Raw genomic sequence first — 24582 nt, 5'->3', positions numbered from 1 at the left:
TTTTAAACCTAATATGAAACATTTTTTTCGCCAATGTTTTCACTATTTTCACAGATGAATATCCAAGTATCGAAGTATCGGTCCTGAAAAAAACATGTCGTTCGATCTCCAATATATTACACGTTGGAAATAACTTGCTCAATCAACCCCCAATTTTATTTGCTAATGAGGCATATCGTGACTGCACATCCAAAATAATACAGTTAATTTCTAGACATAAAAACTCTGGGAGAGATGTGTTCCATTGGTCTTCACGCTCAAGTTGAATCTATACTGAGCTGATCGCTTTAACAGGGTTTTGTCGTCAGCGAGCTATTAAAAAGTATTGCGATTTTTACGAGATGGGTATTCCACTCATCTATGTGTTTCACTTGTCTTGTGTTGCAGGGATCATGTGTTGACCTGTGTGAGCTGCTCCAGCCTTTGTTTCGCCCCCTTTAGAACAGGATCAGTATAACGGACAGTCATCTCTGGGTTCTCCCTTTGGCCTCTTAAAGTGCTTCCAACCACACGACCTGCATAACTAGAACATAAGATATATACATATAAGTTACATTGTGAAAAATAACAATGAACGTCTTCTGTCAAGCCACACGAGTCATTTGAAACATGAACATTGACCACAATACATCAGTTGACCAGACATTTAATAATTCTGCTTATTCAAATTCAAATTCTTGTCCAAATATTGTATTAGTGTGAGATCATCTGTTTCTCAACCTCAGCATAAAAAAATAATGTACTGTTGTAAATACTTGAGCACACGAGAAGCATCGACATAATCATTAACATAATAATGAACTAAACCACAGAGGACAATGCTATACTGCTGCTATAGTATACTATATGTGGCATCAGAGCTGGCACTTCATATCAAAAGTGTATTATAAATTTGAAAAACATAAATGTATTGGTTAGTTTGTGTGAATTTACAAAAACCTCATCTCAAAATGCCGTGGCGGAGATGGTAAAGGATGTGACATGGGCCAAGGACACATGTGAGTCAAAATATGGCAATTTATTTCAAAGAAGGAGCCACATGAACCTGTGTGCAACTGTGACTAAGAACCCAACCATGACATCATTATGGTTAAAATCGTGTTTATAAAGGCTGCATTTGTGGTACAGATACATTTGCAGCTGATATGGCCTTTGGTGGCCTTGTGTAATACAAAGAGAATGTACTTATAGTTAAAGAAGTAAGCACATTCCTCTCAAGGACTTTCACACCCCAATCATCTTAATCAATAGTTGGCCAGTAGAAACATTCATCAGATGTTATTAGACAGTAAGCTTTATTTCTCCAATAACATTTTATGCATGCAGTATTCATGTGTTCAGTACATTTTGGTGTAAGGCAGAACATTTTACAACAGTCTATAAATCTCTTACAGATAGTGTTCTGTCTCAGGGAATCTCTGCACAGTGCAGCAATCTGACCAGTAAGTGCAGACAAGAATCACTGAAAGACGAGAAGGCCTTATTAACTCAAATGGGTGCGAAAGAACGCCTCTGGCTGTTATGTACATAAGGAACTACATGCCCCACAGGCAGGTGTCATGCTCGGTTCTTAAGAGACTACTAAGCCATTTTTCCACCAAGAAAATTAAGCTTTTCATATCAAAATGACTGGGCTGACTACATAACAGAAATACTTTTTCTTAAATACAAATTTCTCTCCCATCAGGGAGATTTTGTACTTTGCCGATGGAATGTACCATTGTATATTATTCATGATAACTTAACAACTCAAATTATGTACTGTGAATTTATGCGTTACAATCATTCATGGCCCAAAGTCCAATTTAGAAAATTATACTTGCAGTTATAATCATTGTGCCGTTTCCTTAGAGACTTTAGTTTCAAGAATAGTCAGACAATGTCAGACAGACACAAGCTTTATAGCCCGCCCTCGTCCTGCTCCGAGCGCATAAGCTACATCCCTGGTAACATGCGCGAGCATTAGTTATGATAGTTGTCAGCTAACGATAGCAATTTGGCAAAGTTTAACTACTATTAAATTAATGCGTAATTGTGAAAAATATGGCCTTTTTTGGTCATTCTGTTCTTTTAAAGCACTAATGGTAACATATGTTAGCCGGTGGTGGCATTCTTATATTTTGAAGTAATTTGGAGAAAGTTGCAAACAGTCCCTTTAACGTACTGTGAACAAAACTTACTGTGAACAACAACTTTTTGGTAAAAAATTAAACAATAAATTAATCATTGGTGACTCCGAACATTCATATTGTCTGTGTTAAATAGCGTTTCTGCTGTGACTTGAATGAAGCGCTGACTGGACAAAATGTTTGGCTCTATTCATAGTGATCCTCCAGAAAAATCCGAGATGAGTTACAATGGCCATCACACCCTGTCAGTGGGACAAATAGGTCTGGAGCTTTAATGGACAACCTGTCTGAAGAAAGCAGAAAAACAACGCTGTAAAAAAGTCTATATGATATACTTCTAATGCATCAGGCACAACTTTTTCCTGTCTAAACTGTTATTGATATAATCAAACCATGGAAGACAAAGGTCGTGGTCAAGGTGGGGATAAGATTGGCTCTAAAATGAAACAGCCATGAAGTGTTTTAAAAGGAATGCCTTCGGCGATTATTGATTAGCAATTGAGTGAAAGTGACAGGTAGGACAGAGTGAAAATTGGGTGGTAGTTATTAGGATCACTGCAATCTGCACTTTAAAGCTGAGGAACTACAATAATTTTCCTTGAGTTTCACCATGAAAGACGTAATGAAAAGATCAATTATTTATGTACCCCAGTCAGAAAAAAGTACAAATCCAAACTGTCCTCACTTGGCTGTAAGGCCTGAAAGACCTTGTGAGATCTCCAAAAAGAGAAGCTGAATGGTGAAGCAGGTTTGACTTAGAATCAGGTTCCTGTTTGCAGAAGTGGACGGATTTGAGCAAGCTTAGTAGATTACATTGGTTTCTCATTGCAGTTGGTCAGTTTGTGCAGAGAGAAAAGGACGCACACTAAAACTTATCTGTTGTCTGCTATAGGCATCCCAATGTGAACCAGCAAATAATCAACCCCAACTCGCTCATTTGTGGACATTTTGTATACCGTATCCATAATATGAGTATTGGCAGCTTCCACCAGAAGCAGGGTAGACCCTTGGGTGATCATAGGGCTGACATATACAGTGGAACCTTTTATCATTAACCCGTTCCAAAGGGTCAAAAGAAAACCGAAACGTACGAAAACTGAATAAATTTTCCCCATAACAGATGCAAATCCAATTAATCCATTCCGGACACCCAAAAATATGAACACAAAACACATAGAGAATAATTATAGTTTTACATATAGAAAACAATGCGACATGCATACTGTATAATATACAAATTAAATGCATACATAAATATTGAACATCACTTTCGCTGTAGTCTGTTGCAAACTTAACTTTAAAGAGGAGACAGTTAGAGCTGTATACTTGATCAACTTTAACTTCAGCAGCAGGTACAATCATTACACACACTGGCCCGGCTCATTTTTTGTAATGTGTCTCCCTTAAACTGTTTCCCCTGCAAACTGTGTAAACTAGGAACCTTTATATTACAATTTTATTGTAAGAGATGCTACTTTCATACTTTGCGACCACTTATTTCTTGAATTCAGTAGTGTTTGTCACCTTAATTATCAGAGTTCTGGCACTTCTTACTGTCTGTGGCCACACTGTGGGTCTTTATAGCCGTACTCAACAAAAAAAGCACAGACTGTCTGAAAGTCTAACACGCCTCATCAGCACAGGGCCCACGGTTCTTAAAGGGACAGTTCGGATTTTTTTTTACATGAAGTTGTGTGACATCCCCATCAGCAGTGTAGTACATCAACAATGACTTTCTCCGTACTTTGTCCCGTGAGCAGAGTTCTGCTTGGATTTCGGTGATGAGCATATAAACACTGTGGAACACATACATAATTAATAAGCAGTAGCGCGCCGTGATACCAACAGAGAGAAAATAGTGCCGAGCGATTAAGAGGTCTGGTTTTTAAAGGAGGCATTTTTGTGATGCAAATGTATTACTCTTTTGAACGTATATTGTTTTGAGAAGCCAAACTCTCTACTTAGGTGGCCCCACCAACTAACCGGAACTACTTTCCTCATCACCGAAATCCGAAGGGACGGGACGAAGTGGCGGGTAAATCAATATTGATGCACTAGACTGCTGATGAGGATGTACAAACTATCCCTTTAATAGGATGAAGAAAGGAGTTGTTGATCATTCGGTGTACGTTTTATAACCATATAAACCACACACACACACATATTAAAAATGATTAAATTAAACTAGACCCACCAACGCATGGTTGATTTCTTTGGGCACTCGATTCCGCGTAATGATACACGGGCCAACAAAGTAGTTTGTTAGGCGCACTCTTTGGCCGCAGAATAAGCAAGACTGTTTATGGTTATGGTTTCATTTATTTTGAACATGCATGCAGTTTACATTAAAATGCTTCATGTTTACAATTCACAATTTTCACAATTTTTCATGTTAAGGTTTAGGAAGAAAAGTGTAGGAAAAGCAATACATCCATCCATCCATTTTCTATACCGCTTCATCCTCATTAGGGTCGCGGGGGCATGCTGGAGCCTATCCCAGCTGACTTCGGGCAACAGGCGGGGTACACCCTGGACTGGTCGCCAGCCAATGGCAGGGCACATATAGACAAACAACCATTCACACTCACATTCATACCTATGGACAATTTAGAGTCGCCAATTAACCTCACCTGCATGTTTTGGGAATGTGGGAGGAAGCCGGAGTGCCCGGAGAAAATCCACGCGCACACGGGGAGAACATGCAAACTCCACACAGAAATGCCCCGGGGAGAATCGAACCCAGGTCTTCCCGATCTCCAGGCTGTTCCTGGAGATCGATATTTTTGGCAATACTTTTCGTCGAAAATCGAATGTTATACCACTGTACATACATACAACCATTCACATTCACACCTACGGTCAATTTCTTCAAATACCTTACTTACATGATTTTGGACTGTGGAAAGAAGCCGGAGTAGATGGCCAGGACAGGGAAAACATGCACACTCCAAATAGGAAGGCCCAAAACAAGTCTGAAACCTGCATTCCAACTGAAACATTTTTGCTGTTCCTCACCACTTGTGACACTGTGCTGCTGACATTAACATTAACTACGTAAAAACTAATATAATTACTGTTAATTCACCGGTAACATTTGATCACATGCAGTCCCTATTGTGCATGGCGTTGTCTGTCTTGTCCAGACATGTGAAAGATGTCCTGCTGGAACAATGCCGGTGCTGTGAATGAGCTATAGCCCAGATTACACAATACCAGATCATTTTATCTGTATGATGACAGGCGATAATATTGCAGAGAGACTGGCACAGCAGTGAGTGACGGTGACTGATACCTGATAAGACCTCAAGAATGACGGAAATATATCACCTTCAATATAATCACCTTCTGTTACATTGCTTGGCCTTCAGTTTCTGCACTGTTGCCAAACGTAACACACACACACACACACACACACACACACACACACACACACACACACACACAAAGAACGATTCTTCTCATCTCGCCTCATCCCCTGCAGCAAACATCTAACATGTTGGTAATATAAAGTGACACAAAAGCAAACACAAGCATCTTTATACAGAACAAGCAAAATTATTACATCTAAGATAGATATCTGCTCTGAGGCAGGGTGATTATGAGAAACACATTCTTAATCGTAGATCTGATTACATCGACACACACAACACCTGAGGGAAACACTGCTGTGATCCAAAGATTTTTTGAAAACAATACAAACCACCCCCCCCCAAAAAAAACCAGGTAAAATCCTTGGGTGTGGCACGAGCCACACAGCAAAACAATGTTTATGGTGCAAAACAAGATGAGAGGCTACCCTCTTGTGGACTAAATTTGCTATTACACTTTACAGCTACACTGGACTGCTTATACAACAAAATCAACCGGTCCTTTGTGCTTGTTTATAACCTCAATAATTAGATGAGTTAAAAACCTTCTCAATGATAACATTCCTTCACACACGTTGTCATGAATCTGTCAATGTCACCGTTATTTTATTCTCACTATGCTCACTGAAACCCCTGACATTCGTAAGTGAATTGGGTCAGAGGCTGCAGGAGATGAATGGAGGTCTGAATAGAAGGATGAACAGATGAATGGGTAGTTGGATCCTTGGATGAATGGATGGGTGGAGGGATGAAAGAGCGACGATGTAAAGAGGTCAGAGAGACACTAACTGGCTGATCCTCACAGCTCCCTGGTAAACGAGTCTAAAACACACTTACACTGGCAGATGTCTGGATTGTTTTCTTGTTTTTGTTCAGAAACTTCACATAAAGCGGTCAAATGTGAAGGTGGCAGCTGCATGACTTGCAACCAACAAAATAACAACAAAAAAATTAAATTAAATCAATAGTGTGCAAGAAGTATAGCAGGTACAGCACAAGTATAAAGCGATCCAATACAGGATATTGGAATGCAGGAATTCATTTTGCAATATGTTATTATTATCCAGCTTACAATGGATGGATATGAGATGTATTTTAAACCAGTTTGTTTACATACCAATCCAGCATACACAGATCGAACCAACATTAAAGGTGAAATTGATTATTTTACAGGTCATTTGCGGTATTACATAAATGTAGGAGTTCACATTTTGTCTTTATTTGGATGCACCAAGAATTGCTATGGTAGGTCAGTGCTTCTCAAATAGTGGGGCGGGTCCCTCTTGGGGGGGCTCGGCAAAAGGGGGCATGAGAGGCAGGGAGGACTTTCAATATTATTGCAGACCTGCCAACATGTATGAATTTGTCATACTCGGCTACAAAACATACTTGTATTCTTCACTGCTCTCTATTTTGTTGCATTTCGCTGGTTTCAGTTTCGAGTTCTGTCACATACAGTACAGATAAATAAATAGATATGATCAGTTTCTCAATAGTATTAAATCGGAGCGCACAAAAACATTTCTGTCCCCCATGACAGAAAATAACTGGTGGGTATTTAGCACGATACAGTAATCCCTCCTTTATCTCAGTTAATTGGTTCCAGACCTGACCATAAATAACAGAATTTACGCAAAGCACGATTATTTGTAAATGAAATATTTTCATACTTAGCGCATAGAAAACCTGTTTGCAGCCTTCTAAACACTGCTTTTAACATTATTAGAGCACTCTAAACATGAACTAACAGCCCTATAGTCACCTTTACATTCTTATTACCCAATATAGTAGAAATAATCAGAGAAAATAAACCATGTAAGACATAAATATGACTTCTACTCATGTGTGTTGCTGTAAATGTGTTCCGGTGCTCGAGGAGCTGAGTGGAGGGAGGCCAGGAAGTGATGTTGCGGGTTAAGTGTTGAGTTTTAGTACATTTAGTGCTCTTTTATTTAGCATTAATGTGGACATAGCAATGTGTGTATTTGCGTGTCCTTGTAAGGGATGTATTTCTGTGTTGTTGCTTCAAATGTGTGTGTCTGTGTGTGTGTTTTTCCTGTCGCTAGTTGCCAATTTAATCACCATTAGAAAGGCGGTGGAAACAAACTCTCTAACCTCCACCACTGTGTCACTCCTTCACACTGGCAGCACACACACAAAATGGCCCACTGAAACATACATTTATAGACAGTAGATACATGAACATAATGGTTTTAAATCACTACCGCGTGTAAACGCACCTCTTATATGTATTTCCGTCATCTAATGTCCATAGATTAACATTTCACGGTTCACAATTTCATTGATCTTTAGCACCACCACACCAATAAACAGCACTTAATTTCATGTAAATTCATTGGCTACTACATTATAAATAAATACTGAACGATGGCAAGATAACATGGTTAATTAGAGCAAAATTAGTCTACATAAAATGGCTGTAAATAATAAACAAAATAATGTGAAATTAAAGCTGGAAGTCTACACTTCAGTCACATGTTGACTGTTTTACTTCAAATCCATTATGTATACGACAAACTCATAAAGGCAAAATACTTCTGCACGTAACTGAAAGTATGCATTGATGACATAGTAGGAATTTGTTCATTGCTCACCTCTCCACGACATCTTGACCACTCCAACATGTGTGCTGCTCAACCTCCATCTCACTTTCACAAAGCATCTCGGGTAGCTCTGAGAAAAACCACTGGTACCGCTGAATGGAACCTTCAAATTCCCTGAAACAGATATAGATTGATTTCCTTTAATGTCAAGGTTTGCTATAGCGAGGATTTGCACTGTTTCATTATCTAATAAATTTACCTTGACAGTTTTTTCAAACTACGACTCTTGTCACCTCTGGAGCCTTTGAGAGGGAAGGACCTGCAGAGAATCACATGTGCATACACAAAACAATACAATTAACACTGAACAGGTTATAGCTTATTTTCTTGTATTTTTTGAATGAATACAATTTGAAGTTCCCTTTGAATCTTGAAATTTTGTTTGAACTCCAACAGTTTCAGTCTAACATGCACCTGTACTGTATGTGCCTCACCTTTGTGCTTGAAGCTGCAGATGTGGATGAGCACCAGATCCCATTGAGGGAAAAGTCATGGACGCCCTCTTTGAGGTTATTTGTGCCATAGAAGCAGCAGGGGTTGTAACGTGTGAGATGTGAGGATGTTTGCTTATCATCAGAGGACCACCTGCCTGAGGTCCACACACCTTCTCTACCTGAGAAGAGCGACATTTGAAAAGTGGTGAGGAATGAAACTCATGATGCAATGGAAAACACTACAGTTTTGATAAGACATAATGTAGTAGCTCAGGAAATACTGTGTACAGAAGGGGTGTCCAAACTTTTTCCACCAATAGCCACATACTGAAAAATCTAAGAATGCGGGGGCCAATTCCATTTAGCAAAACAACCCATATTATAAATGCTGTTTATGTCAAAAACAGCTTCCACATGAACTTTTTCTCCTTACTTTGCACTTTTTTGCTCAGTTTTCCCTTTATTTACATTTATTTTTTTAAACAAATATTTAAACTATATTTTTGTAAATCTTTTTTCTCACATTATGGCTTTATTCCAAAATATTTTGATTTTATTCTCAACTTTTTTTTTTCAATCAAATTTTCCAAAAGTTGCATCTTTATTCTTTGTTTTGTTTCTCGTATTACGACATTGCGCTGCGATTGGTTGGCGACCAGTCCAGGGAGTACCCCGCCTCAAGCCCAAAGACAACTGGGATAGGCTCCAGCATAACCGCGACCCTAGTGAGGACAAGCGGAACAGAAAATGGATAGATGGATATTACGACATAAAAAAAAATATTTTAAAAACTTTTATTTTTAATATTTCAACTTTATGCTCATAATATTACGACTTTATTTTAAAATTATGACTTTTTTCTTGAAAGATTCTGAGTTTACTTGTTAATATTATAACTTTATTCTCCTAATATTTTGACTATTCTTGGAAAATTACTGCTCTTTTCTTCTCTCTCTTCTCTGTCGTTTTTTTGTAGTTTTCCTGTTTAATTGTATTTTTGGAATGTGCCGAGGGGCGTTAAAAAATAGCCGCAGTCCACAAATGGCTCCTGGGCCACACTTTGGACACCCCATGTGCCACTTTATTTGCCACATGTTTAAAATGAACAGAATTAAGATACTTGAAACTGCAGCATCAATACGCACCGTACAATTACTACAATAGAACATTAGAATATGCAGTTTTAATGACATCATTGAAGAGATATTAATCTTACATGCATGGTTATTTTCGTTGCTACTGTTTGCAGTGGTGGAAAACTTCACCGCATTATATTGACTGTTCCAATCAAAATGTTATCATAGTGCTCAAATGTAATTGTATATCAAAGCAAATATTGTTTTTCTTGATTTCGTGTGAGACAAGGTAATCTAAGCAGTGGCGGAGCCAGACATTTTTCATTGGGGAGGCCAGGGTGAGACCATTACTCACACAGGAGTGGCAATAAGTTGATACCTGAAACATCTAGATGGCCAGTTGGGTGGCCGGAGAGTGACTGGGGTGGCCATGTTAATTGTTAAAAAGCCTGAATGTTAGTTTTGGCTTGATGCGTAATGAATGAAAGGACTGATCAACATTTAATGAAGTGATATTCTCTTTATAGCATGATTAGGTTTGTGTGTGTTTGTTTACTTCCCAGGAATCTACTCCACTGAGTCCAAAGTGTTCTCTGAAAAGTTGGCCGGCCACTCTACATCTTCCTCCAAACAGTGTGTGCGTGCTGTTTGTGTGTCGTCTGTTTGTCCAGAGATTAGCCACAGAAACATTCTCATCACTCAGAACCAAGCAGCATTCTGGGTATGGGTTGTCCTGCCAACCCGAGCCTTTGTCTGACATTGGATTTGTATTCACACGCACATTCACACAAAGACTGAGGGAAAGCCCAGATTCTCTAAAGAGTGAAGCTGTTTTTAGCCCATCTAGGTGTGAGGCTTTTGTGAGGAGGTCCAACTGACAAGCTGAAAGAAACCCACAGCTTTCGTGACTGCGTCCTAAATTCTAATGAGTGGATTTTATAAGGAAGTAAGCATGATTAAGCAATGTGGTATTCATTCCAATTTACAATTAAACACTGTTGATCATGCAAGGGTCTTTTCATCGTGTTATCAACTCACAAAATGTAAACCATAATGAATTCAGATTAAAAATTATTGTTTTTGTTTTTTTGTTTCATTGTTTTTTTTTCCAACATACGTAGGTTTGTTTGTGTGCAACCTGGATTTTTTTAAGACAGTCAAGTAATCTTCCAAGGATGTTCGTATTAGAATTTTGCTGAGTTAATTGATGGTTTTATTAAACATGATCTAATAATCCGAGGTGGGAGCAAGTCAGTGTTTTACAAGTCTCAAGTAAGTCTCAAGTCTTTAATCTCAAGTCTCCAGTCAAGTCTCAAGTAAAGATGTACAAGTCCAAGTCAAATCGCAAGTCAAGACAGGTCGATGCAAGCCCGAAGTCATAAGCACTGTTTAGTGTCTCCCAAATAAAACGCCATTTAACAATGTAACAGTCTATTAAATTGCATTTGGAATTGTTTTTTTTTTTGTTTTTTAATAAAATTAGTGTGACAAGACATAGTCACAAAAAAAGAGTGCTGACATACTGTAGCATGCAGGATTTGCAAAGGAATGTAATCCACACATTTGCTGTTTGCTTTTGAACCTGACTAGACGTTAATAGATGCATTCAATGTGGCAGATTCAAAGTGAAAATGTGTTGTCTTACTGGAAATTATATAATAACGATCACGTTAGTTGAATAGCTTGAATGGGGACACATTTTGCTCAACACATTCACTGAAAGTTTCAAGTATTTTCAAGTCATCACACTAAAGTCCAAGTTTGATTCTCCTTGTCCCCATTGGCATTGTCATTGGCCTCCTTACTATTGCTGTGATTCGTGGCCCATGCAGCTGTGCGTGCAGGATGGCGTCATTCACATGGTTCCTGATCGCCAACAGCGCGAGCTCCATGCTATTGTGGTTGCTGCTGGTCGCTAAAGTAGCTGCTAACTGTTGGAGCAATATGACCAAACTCCTCCAGGGGGTAGCAAGCTCCGATATCCCCACCTAAAATAAAGGATGACAATGACATAATGTGTAAAGATCTGATTGGAAGATATCACTCACTTGCTCACTCAACAGCCAATAACATTAGCGCTGCTATTGCTGCTACTACCCCAGTATTCAGGCCGTATTGTTCATCCATGTGTATTTCCGGTTTGATCTCGTCACTTGCCTTTCCTGTCCCCAACCTCTTGTGTTAATGATGAAGATATGCCTGGATCACCTGCCAGTGTGTTTTTTTTAAAAGGAGGAAGCGAGACAGACCAGGGACAGACCCTTCGCCTGTCCCTCACTAGCCCACATACCGTTAATCCGACTTGGAAAATAAAATGAAGATAATTTATTTCAGGCAGAGATTAAGACGACAATTCTTTTATTTTGAACATACACGTACGCCACTTACGTATGTAAATCTGCACTTGCACACACCTTTACCAAGACCATGACGCTTGTCGACTATTTAGCTTGTTAGCTTCCTTCGTCAGTAATGAACAATGGCATCAGTCACTTTGTACATTTTAATTCAAAATCGGGATAGAAGATGTTGTGAACAACTCACATACAAACAGGAAACCGTGCACTAAAAGCCGTTACACTGAAGTTAGATTTTTTGGAGGTACGCGTCAGGCTTTACAATAGGGTTTGTAGGGGGAGGAGCGAGCATAGAACTGACCCCTGATACGCTGATATGTATCAGAAACACTCCTCTATGATCCTTGGACTAAAATAAAGACTCTCCTGTTTTCTGTCTTGATTACCTATCTATTCCTCTCGTCTATTTTTCTAAACCCAGTGCCATGAGATGACTGTTGTTGTGATTTGGCGCTATATAAATAAATAGAATTGAACTGAATTGAAGCGCCGTAACGCAGACGTATGCTTGGTTTTAGGGATTTAACACTTGCAAACGTTGCTCCCCGCACTCTACAAACACACATGTTTTAAAAAGTGCCTTGCTTTTCATTTAATTTGATTTCATTTCACTTCAGCTCATCTTCAGGTTATTAATGATACTGTGGTTGTGTAAGGATACCTGGAGTAACGGATGCAAGCTGGTGTGGTTGTGCAAAAGTATGTTGGTAAACGTCACTCCCTGACACCTGAAAAGCCACAACGATGAGTTGACAGCTCAGGCTTTAAACTCGTAGGCTAGCTCTGCTCAACTCTTATTTAGTGGGGAGCAGGGTTCGATTCCCGGAGGGTGCAGGGCCGTATTGTGTGGATAACCACCACTGGCAGGTTCCATTTTGATAATGCACATTTTGTTCACTATTGTTTTGAGAAATTTTAATTGTATAAATATTTTTTGTGCTTATTTGACATTGCTTAATCCTCAAATTTACTCGTACAGTTTTATATAAAAACTATGCATCTTTTTTCTGCTATTAAAAAGAGATATAATTGATATTAAGCATAATTTAGTTGGTCCTGACCTGTTCACCAAAATATTTTCTGTTTTTCAAGTGGCTGCCCTGAAGCTTTGGTAAAGCGAGGTAAGTTTTACTACGCTGTTCTTATCCCTCACAAACCATTTACTTCAAATACACTGTCACGTATGATTAGCAGTGTCATTTTCCTTTCCAAAGAAATCTCTACTGTGAGAGCTATTTTGGAAGCAGCCCCAAATGTCTAGAAGACACTGTCAACTATCTATATTTTACAGTTGCTCTCAAAAGTATTCAACCTGCCTAATTCACAATAAATCATATAATAGCTCAACACAACTAATATTAGAAATGGTCATTATTTAGTGACATACACGGGGGAGTGCAATAATTTTCAACTTTTAAAAATGTTCAAAGCCTGGCAGGAAACCAACACAGAATTCAAGATCAGTATAGAAATATATATAAGCAATGCAGATAAAGTGCGTATAAATGTAAAGACTTACCAGGCATCCTCTCATAACATTAACACACAGTCCAGTACAGGGCCTTATCAACGTCAGACCTCTGCAATGGGAACAGTACTGCATCCTTACTAAGCCCCGCCCACACTCTCTAGATAACGTTGCCTTTTCTGTTGCATCCACAACGTCCCCCGCCAATCTTAGCAGTCGGCTCAGTGCTCGGCCAATTCCAAGTGCACGGGAAAGACCGGACACCAGAAGTCGAGGATGGGGGCCAAATGGACTGATATCCTGTTGCGTCATCCGTAGGCAGTCTTCATTAGTGGGTGCGGAGGGAGAGGAAAAAAATCGGGCTGACATGTGGCCAATACCAGGATTAAGAAGTCGGCGATAGACCAATGGGAAGAGATCATTATAGAAACGAAGCACTGCATGTTCCAATGAGGAATTAGGGTCTCCCGAAAGATGGCGTTTAATGTCATTGAAAAGCTGAAGTACAAGGGGGCGACAGTCTGATGCAAGGCTGGAGTAGGCGCTGTCAAACAGGGTGTTGGTCAAATTAGATGTAAAGGACACAAGCGAATCAAAGGTATCTAGAGAAAAAGGACAAAAAAGAAGAGGAAAAGGTAATTACTCACTGTTAACACATACATTTTCAAAACTCTTTTTATGGTTAGATGAATAAACCTTCAACAGCTTTAAAACATGCCACATCGAAGCCAGTGTAAAATTCATATAGGTAGACCTGAGGTTCTGTGAAATGTTGGGTCATGATTGGGCAGATATTTTTTATTGATTAGACATCGGAGGATGAGCCCACCCGATCTTTACGGCAGCTGCCACAAAGCTGTGTCAGTCGTGTGGAAGTACTTTTGTATTGTAAATGAAAATAGTCACACAGCGACTTGCAATGTCTGCAAAATGACAATTTCAAGGTGTGGTACTAGCAGAGCTGCATTCAATACCACAAATATCCAAAAGACAGCAAAAAGGCAAAACGAATCACTGAAAAGGTAGTCGAATTTATTGCTCCAGACAACCAGCCCATCTCCGTCGTGGAGAATGTAAGGTTTTGCTGTCTTTTCGAATGTATGGCTCCATGCTATGTTCTGCCATCAAGACACTACATTGCTGACACTGCCAACTACAGCCTTTGTAGAAAAAGACTACATGAAAACATACAACATGATTTCAAACAAGACCAGACAGCTGTAAGTTTTACCACGGATATATGGAGCTCTAGCATTTGCCCCATGCCATGACTGTCATTACATTTTACAGTACTGCACCAAGTCCATGTGAGACTTGACTGTTTTTGTAAAATACTCAAGTGAAGCTGACCATTAATTATCTGTAAAGGTTTTATATATTATATAACATATTATATATATTATATATTCAAAACTGGCTTGTAGGACTCCTGACAGGTATGGCAGGCCAAGCGGAAAGCGGCTTAGGTGGTGGTCGAGGCAAAAATTCAGGTGTGGGAGGAGAGGTCATGGAGCACAATTTTTGGTTGGCTGAGGATATAGGGCGGTGGAAGGAATACTTCAAACCCCTTCTCAATCCCACTGACATACGTTTCGTAGAGGAAGCAGAGTCTGAGGACATGAACTCGGACAGGTTCATCACCGTGGCTGAAGTGTCTAAGGCAGTCAAAAAACTCCTCAGTGGCAAAGTTCCAGCGGTGGATGAGTTTTTTCCTAAATTCGTCATGGTTCTGGATGTTGTGGGAGTTCAACATTGAGTGTAAGTCGGGAACAGTCCTCTGGATTGGCAAACTGGGGTTTTGGTCGCCCTTTTCAAGAAGGGTGGCCGGAGGGTGTGTTCCAACTACAGGGAGATCACACTCTTCAGCTTCCCTGGGAAGGTCTATTCCAGAGTGCTGGAGAGAAGGGTACGACTGTGAGTAAAAACTGGGCTTCAGGAGGCACAATAAGGTTTTCGTCCTGGTCATTGAACACTGGATCAGCTCGACACCCTTGCAAGGGGTACTTTGTGGGCTTGGAAAACACATTCGACCATGTCCCTCACCGTGTCCTGTGAGGGGTATCGTCCTGTATGGGATTGGTGACACGCTACTATTTGCCATTCGGTCCTTGTACAACGAAAACAGGAGCCTGGTTCGCATTGTCAGCAGTAAATCAAACCTGTTCCTAGCGAAAGTTGGCTTCCGCCAAGCCTGCCATTTGCCACCGTTTCTGTTCATAAATTTTATGGACAGAATTTCCAAGGTGTCGATGGTGTCCAGTTTGTGGGCATTAGGATTTAATTTCTGCTATTTGCGGATGAAGTTGTCCTGATGGCACCCTCAAGCTGTGACCTTCAGTATTTACTGGGTCGGTTCACATCTGAGTGTGAAGCTTCTGGGATGAGACTCAGTACCTCCAAATTTGAGGCCATGGTTCTTAGCTGGATAAGCAGAAGAAAATGGATGGATTGATGGATGGGATTTACAACAATACTAGCAAATTCTAAATTTAATGAAATAACAATGTTATTGTGTTTGCTCTAGTTACTTGCAGAAAACATTTTCAGATCCATACTCTATAATGAAAACATGGCATTTTCATTGCATTGCAGATAAGCTCGCCTTCTTGCATTTCTGACTAACCTTGAGTCACTTTATCCAAATGCCTACTACCCAAAATAGCTCACATGTTAATGCATCCTGTTACTTATTTTCACTACCCTGTCATCTATAAACAGGTGATTATGAGCCCAATCTCATGATCTACTGTGTTTTTTCTTATGTCTGACATGATCTAATACAGTGCACTGTTCCCTCTCATCCGCAGTGACTATATGCCAGTAGTGTGTGTCTATGTTTGAAACTTGCCATTTAAACATGGTGATGTCAATCTAATGGCATCCTGACACACACACACACAGACAACTGGGTGCAAGGGAGAGAGACACCTATTTATCCATGACTTTCACCACCTCATAGGCCAGTTAACGTACATGCTTGTATGCAACAACTTCATACAGCTGCAGGCACCTGGCTATCCACATAACAGTGATATACGTATAAGTCTTAATTACACAACATTGTATAAAAAGGACAGCATAGTAAACCCAAGCTTTCACAGTGGTTTTCCATTGTGTAATTATGTTAATGAATCCACCAGAATTACCTGATTATTTGGGGGTTATCTCAAAATAAGCAGCTATTAATGTAGACAAAACTGCGACTGCAGGGGTAGGGATCAAATACCCTAAGTACTGGGTGTGAACGTCTGGCCTTTATATGTTTGCATGCCACTGTCCTGGCAGGGGTTGCTCCAACACAAACAGCATCAAGTGACAAGGCTAAGTCTCTTCTGGTCACGTGACCTTCTCTTCAGGCTCTGATTGGATGACAGCTGTGACGTGGAGGATAGGGCAATAGGGTCTTCCAGTGCTAGATGACACACATGCAGACAGCATATTCACAAGCGCACACACATATGCACACATACTATAGGGTGTAAACAGAGCCTGGCCACAATTGCTCTGGGCATGTCTCAGTTACTCTCGTGGCCTATAATGAGTGTGTTTAGGAGAGGGGATCCTTTGAGAGTCAGCTAATCTGTTGAAGAACACCGGGGTCGCTCCAAATTAACTGAATCCAATAGGCCAAAATGACGTTAGTATATACAATCAATTTGACAATACAGTATCAAATTAAATTGTGAAAGCTTAAGAGTTTCACTCTACATTATCATTGTATCATATTTTTATTAGGGTTGTCAAATCATCAAATTAATTACTCATGATTACTCACCATTTGCAACTATGTCTGAAATGTGCCCATTTTTACTGTACTTTCTTACCTGAACACATCAACAGCAGTGCAATTCCAACACCATATATGTAACTCCTACTCCAAACAAACACATCTATAGTCCATTCATTGCAACAACACTTCCTCATTGTCACGAGACAGACCACAAGATGCGTTCACTGACACTCCGAACATCACAGCAACGTCTTTATTATGCATGTATGGGTGGTCTAAATAAACAGAAATGCAATGAAAATCAATAGGTGGATATTCTTATCACTCACTTTGTAACTCTTAATGCGAAAGTACAATTTGCTGCATTTAAGGGTGCTTGGAAATCCAAGAAAATTCACTCAAAAGATGTAAATTATTTTTTATGACGTGGTGTCTTTGAACGCAGCTCCTCATTGCTCATAATAACACAGTCAAAAGTCTGATTAAAATATTCTTCTATTAGAGAAACCAGTGTTCGGTAAATAGATTTTCAGACATGTGTGCCATCTCTTAACGTGATTTCAATTTTAAGTGAATTTGGCGCTGCTAATACATACAGATATACATATAATCCTGCGCTGTCATCCAACTTTCTTTAAAAAAAAATACAGTAAAAAAAGGCATATTTCAGACATAGTAATTGTTTAATTTATTCTGAACATGCATACAAGTTACATTGGAATACATCACATACTACATTTCACAGTTCTACATGTCCAAAAAGGAGTAGGAAGAAGCAAAGCTTATTTAATCCGACCCCCCCATCCATTTCACATCAATTGCAATGCATTTGTTCACTTCCTGTATTCTAAATGTACTCTTTGCTAGTTTAAAATACAGAGGAAAATGATACGGTAATACGATAAGATAAGGTAACATGTGACATGGTGATTAATCATGATTAATTAATTTGAAAACCGTGATTAATCAGATGGAAAATCATTTGACAGCCCTATTATGTATGTATGTATATATATACATACACATACATATATATACATACATATACATACATATATACTGTATATATACATACATATATAAATATATATATACATATACACTGTATATATACATACATATATATATATATATATATATACTGTATATATACATACATACATACATATATATATATATATATATATATATATATATATATATATATATATATACAATATATACTGCGAAGTCAGCTGGGATAGGCTCCAGCATTCACCACGTGACCCTAATGAGGAGAAGCGGCATAGAAAATGGATGGATGGATGGACACACATACGTATATATATATACATACACATAGTTTGAGCTGTACATGACCTGAAAATTAAAATCAAGCTAAAAGCACACGTCTGAAAACCTATTTGCCTAACACGAGTCTCTTTCATCGTAGCAGAACATTTGAATCACATTTTAACCGTGTCACTATCAGCAAGCTCTCTCCTCCCCTTCTCCTCCTCCTCCTCCTCATAGACAATTAAGTTTTCAATCGAGGTAAAAGTGACAATAAATGTTAATTTATCCCTTTCTTATGGGAAAAACTGATTCGATTAGAGTATGTTGTTGTGTTGTGTCAAACACAAGGCCCGGGGGCCAGATGTGGCCCGCCACATCATTTTGTGGCCTGCGAAACCTCGGGACTAATGCATATCAATAATGCACTTCACCTTTGTCCTTCTAAATGTATTTGATCCGTCATTTTGACAGAAAAATGTTACTGCATGCAGTTCTTCTAAACGTCAGTATTGTCTCATCATGCAGCAAGATATTCCACGCATTTTTCAAAAATAAATACTTGAATGTCTGCTTGTCACCATGACATTCTCAGTTTACTCCTCATTTCAAGTTATCCATCAATTTGTTAGTACAAATATAATAATCAAATGCATGGGCAATTGTGTAATTATATCATGAGGTTCTATTCATATTTATATTCATATATACTGACTGTTACAAGTGGTCCTCAATGAAAATGAGTTTGACAGCCCTGCACTACATAGTCACACACTGGTGGTGGTAATCTATATATATGCAGCCGAAGCTGCCCTGGGTTAGACTGACAGAAACATGGCTGCCAATTCCCGCCTACAGCCTCTCCGACCACCACCAAACATTCATTCACATTTATACACCAGTGTGGGCACTACTGGTGCCCCTTAGGAACACTGTCATGAATAGAGGTACAGACAGGACATATTATATTTTATGTCCATTGAAGGACAGTAATTATTAATTAACTATTTTCCTGGGGCCAGAAAGGTACAGGTACAGTGTGATCCCAAGTTGTAAAAGTAAATTGTCAAGAGTGCAAAAGCAGTACCACTAGCTTTTTATATGTGATTTCTTGTATTTCACGTAATTGTATTTTTGTACCTGGTATTTAGATGTACTTTCTTGTATTTGTATTGCACCTTATTGTATTTTTGTATCGTATTATATGATGTGAGGACTGCAGATGGAAATTAGCTCTGAGCTAAATCTGGTGCAGACATCTTTTAAATGAAACTGCACTGAAACTAAGTTAGAGCACATTTACATGTAGAAGAGTCAGAAAAAAACATGTTTGCTCTGTCTGTCTGGGTCTCATCAATTCTAACCTTCTTAGAATGTGTGCACTCCAAGCACACACACACACAAATACACACATACATGCTGTATCTCTCACACACACACACACACACACACACACACACTCACACTGATGAATAGTGTTGAGAGACAAGTGGACAAGCAGAGTATTCTTCCTCCTATTCAAAGCAGGCCGTTAGAGACCGGCTGTTGCCCATGACAACAACACTTTGGTGGGGATACGTACTGAATGTAAACATTCTTCATCCCCCGCTCCCTCATTGGTCAAGAACAAAACCTGATTATTGTAGCCTCCGACATAGATGGACATGGAAAGCAAATAGAAAGTTGTAACAAAGTTTTCCACTTCCTTCTCCCTGAGAGTTTGCTCTCTCAAAGGCCATCGGACATCAGTTGTTTGTTTGGCTAGCCACTGTGGCGCCTCACTAAATAAACTGGCCTCACACCATAAACCTGACACAAACTAGCTATATCATGGTAAACACACAAAGTGACAATGACAAAGGTCCTACAAGCACTTGACAGAATTGTTAAAACACCATAATGAGGTCTCAGCACTCGTCAATTATCTTCAATTTACCAAACAACGACATTTGGTAAAAACCCAAATGTTCATGTTTTGTATTTTATAAGACTATAAAAACACAGTAAAAGTAATAATAATTATTGTATTTTCTGTATACGATTTGTAATAATTTAGTAACAAACCTTGGTAGGATTTGGTGTGTCCCGCGATCAGGTACTTGAGCTCAAAGCTGTAGGATCGCATCTTCTGCTGCGTCTCGCTGCGGACAGCAGCCATGTAATCATCCTCCATCTTACTGGTACAGCACCCAGGCCCAGAGTGGACACACACCCGGAGAGAGTCATCTGAATGAACATGAAAATCGATTCATTCAATCAAACATGTTGTTGTGTGAGCAAGATACCACATTGTACATGGATTTTCGTGTATCAGATGAGGTGGTTTCAAAGTCCCAAAAGTGACGAAACTACAGTACACAAATGACAAAAAAGTATTTTTAAATCATAGACTAAATAGCAGGGGTGACAATATGCTGTATGCTCTTGTGTCCCTTTTTTCACAAGCACGTTAAACATCTGAGGTGCTTTGCATAACTAAATATCAAATGACCTCAAAAGAAATCCAAATTGAATTTTACAGTGGTTTCGTGGTTTACAGTGAACCATGAAAGGAAACACCCAAAGAAAACACCCAAATGTCCGTTAAAATATCACTTTTCGGAAATACTTATCAAAGACTTCCTGGAGCTGCTGGGACGTAGTCCCTATAATGATTACCATAATGACTTAGCATGCTCTGCGGTGAGAAGATATGAGTTTAATTTTGGCATGTGTGTTGTGAGTAGACCTTTATTTTTATGGCCACACGGTGCAGTGGGTAGGTTATCTTGTGTGTCACATGTGTTGACTTGTGTTTGTTTTTGTTTGGCACCGTGGGTGCGGTGGTTGTCTGACTCGCTGCCTATACTGTATATAGATATATCCTTCTCTTGTCTCTGGGAACGTCTGGCAGAGTCCCCCGTCAGAAGGAGTTTCAACTGCCACCTCTGGGAGTGCTTTGACCGTGCTCCGAGGGATGCAGCGGACGTTGAGTCTGAGTGGGCCATGTTCCGTGCCTCCATTGTTGAGTCGGCTGGTCAGAGCTGTGGCCGTAAGGTGGTAGGTGCCTGTCGTTGAGTAATCCCGGAACTCTTTTGGCCCATGGGACTCCAGAGGCATCTCACAAGTACTGGCAGCTGACAAGTACAGACAGGTCAAGCGGTTTGCAGCTCTGGCGGTCGCCAAGGCAAAACTCGGATGTGGGAGGAGTTCAAGAAAGCCATGGAGAACGACTTTCGGGCGGCTGTAGTGAATACACTGTCAATACTCGAGATGTTGTGGACAGGTGGAAGGAATACTTCGAAGACCTCCTAAATCCCACTAACATGTCTTCCAATGAGGAAGCAGTGCCTTGGGACTTTGTGATGGGCTCTCCTAAACTTATCGGTGGCAGAGCCCCCCGGGGTGGCTGAGACCGCCCGGAGTTCCTTAAGGCCCTGGATGCTGTGGGGGTGTCATGGTTGACAGAAATCTGCAGCACTGCATGGACATCGTGGGCAGTGTCTCTTGATTGGCATACCGGGGTGGTGGTTCCCCTTTTTAAGAAGGGGGACCAGAGGGTGTGTCCCAAGTATGGTGGGATCACACTCCTTGGCCTTCCTGCTAATGTCTAGTCAGGAGTTCTGGAGAGGAGGACCCACTGGATAGTTGAATCTTGAATTCAGGAGGAGCAGTGTGGTTGTCTTCCTGACCATGGAACTGTGGACCAACTCTACACTCTTGGCAGGGTCCTTGAGGGTGCATGGGAGTTTGCCCAACCAGTCCACGTGTTTTGTGGACTTGGAGAAGGCATTCAACCGTGTTCCTCAAGTGGACCTGCAGTGGCCCTGTGATTGGCCTGAAGTCAGCTGGGATAGGCTCCAGCATACCCCCGTGACCCTAATTAGGATAAGCGGCATAGAAAATGAATGGGTGGATCGAAGACCTGCAGTGTAGTTGATGTTTTTTGAGTTGTTTAAGTGAACTTACAGAAATAGTCAAATATTTGGTACACACTGCCCTTTTTGCTTTCCGAGGTGGGAACCAGCTGAAACTGAATGTGATTTTGAGTATGAAATTTATGAAAATCCTTTTTTATCCGTGTATTTATAAAGTAAAGTGTGTGAAGAAGCAGTGTCCAAAGGCACGACATGACAACATGGCCTCACAAAAATAATTTTTAAACGAGCCAGTTGGGACCCAATGTGATGCCATGCATGCATTACATGCATCACTTGCATTGCGATGACATAAAGCTGTTAACACAGTCACATTATTGGGGGTCCTTTTGGGGATGCAACTTGTTGACCTCATTCCTTGGTGAAGAGATAAAAGTTAGTATGTTACAATAGGCTTAGGTTACAGTTACAGGCAAGGGAGGTCTGCAGGAAATTACTGTAAATGCAATGTCCTTTGTGGTGATGGAAACAGAACTGGTTGTGTGTGTGTGTGTGTGCAAGCGTGTGTGCGAGCTTGTGTTTGTTTTATGTGCATGTGTGTGCCAAACTGTCAAGCAGCTGACTGAGATCAAGGGAGAGAGGGATGAGAGGAATGGACTGTTCACCAGTGTGTGACCTGACACACACACGCACGCACACACACACACACACAAACATACACACACATTTGTTCAGCTATTCAGTGACATACGCCTTCTATATCCTTGGCTTCAGTATGACAATTAAGACCCTTAAATTCCCCTTTGGATGCATATTGGCATATCATCATAAACTTGGATTTCAGCATTTCATTTTTTTTGTCCTCTGTACATATATAAACAATTTATAGGTGGGCCGATTTACGTACACACATTGCCACATTCATCATTGACTATTCAATATTACATTTTTTATTTGCCCTGAGAGTAGAAGTTGGTTAAGTAGAGTATCCATATTTAAAAACAATAAATTAGGGGTGCGCCGATCAGGGTTTAATGTTGCCAATTCCGATACCCATCATCCATGAGTAAGATCGGCCGATACCGGTCATGGATTAACTGTACATTTTTCAATTTATTTATGATGTCAAGGGTGCCGTATAGTGAGGAAAAGTTAGAACTACTTGTATTAAACAATAGGTAATTATTGAAACATACCAAAAAATAAAAAGGGAGGGACCCAATGTGATTTTTTTTTTCAGAATTCCTGGCTACACTCCTACTATTGGTCTGAAAAAGCAAATCATAAAATCACCTTACTTTAGAAAAAAACATATTTTACTTACATTTTCAAGAGAACGTACTGTCTCTCACACACACACACACACACACACACACACACACACACAGGTGAATGTTGCCCAGCGTTGACTATGTTAGCTGCCGTTTGATGCTGCAACGTGAGGATCGAAAACTCACTATACTCCGTCAACTGTTTGGTCTTCTTCAATTAAATTAAAGAAATTTAACGTGCTACTCCTGCAAGATATTTTTCATTTGTTTGGGTTTGTTTGAGTTTTGGCACAGTATGAAGGAGGGGCGGGGGGGAACACCCAAGACATTTTAGCAGGACACTGCACTGCACACCGGGGTCTCTACAGGCTGCAAGCTGCAATAGTAGAAGGGATCGCTTTTTGTAATTGGAAGTGAAAGGCACTGATCAAAATACAGGGTCAGGCAAAATGATCTGACCCACTTGTAGGTTAAATAAAAGGCAAATAAAGTAAAGAAACAAGAAAGTACATATAGTACATATAATGCCATTCTGTTTCATTATGTTTTAAAAAGTAAATCACACTCAATGCCGATCCAGTAGCTCTGAAGTTGGTAACCCATAACAAGATCGTGTTTCGAGCTCATGTGCAAACGGAACGCTCGTTGTGTTGCAGTTACAGATTCGTTTGTTTTGAGAAACGTTTCCACAATGAAAGCGCGATGCTCACCAGTCCAATTCATGGCAGCAACTGAAAAAGAAACGAAAAACAATGGCATTATAAAGAAACAAAGCAAAATGGCATTATATGAAAAAAAATTGCATTATATGTACTTTTCGAAAATAAAAACACTTTTTTGTTTCTTTACTTTATTTGCCTTTTATTTAACCTACAAATGTGTCAGATCATTTTGCCTGACCCTGTATGTTGATCTTACTTTTCCACGGAAATTGGCCAATACTGATTGGTGGATGATCGATCGGAGCATCCCATTAATAAACCTAATTCAAAATGT

At 39.8% G+C, this 24582-nt stretch overlaps 1 protein-coding gene across 2 annotated transcripts in view; it reads right to left on the bottom strand.

Annotated features, from left to right (window-relative positions):
* Positions 1-24582, bottom strand: part of LOC129189056 (glypican-5-like) — a 52547-nt gene that overhangs the window by 21792 nt on the left and 6173 nt on the right. For both annotated transcript variants that reach the window (XM_054790332.1, XM_054790331.1), the window contains 7 exons: positions 20523-20684; positions 13508-14058; positions 11437-11619; positions 8556-8734; positions 8321-8380; positions 8113-8235; positions 403-523 (listed from right to left, as the gene is read on the bottom strand). In XM_054790332.1, coding sequence (XP_054646307.1) covers positions 403-523; positions 8113-8235; positions 8321-8380; positions 8556-8734; positions 11437-11619; positions 13508-14058; positions 20523-20684 — 1379 coding nt within the window. The remainder of the gene's footprint in view (positions 1-402; positions 524-8112; positions 8236-8320; positions 8381-8555; positions 8735-11436; positions 11620-13507; positions 14059-20522; positions 20685-24582) is intronic.

This window comes from Dunckerocampus dactyliophorus, chromosome 10 (genome assembly GCF_027744805.1).
Source record: "Dunckerocampus dactyliophorus isolate RoL2022-P2 chromosome 10, RoL_Ddac_1.1, whole genome shotgun sequence".
Classification (NCBI taxonomy): domain Eukaryota; kingdom Metazoa; phylum Chordata; class Actinopteri; order Syngnathiformes; family Syngnathidae; genus Dunckerocampus; species Dunckerocampus dactyliophorus.
This window is presented reverse-complemented; position numbering and strand designations above follow the sequence as displayed.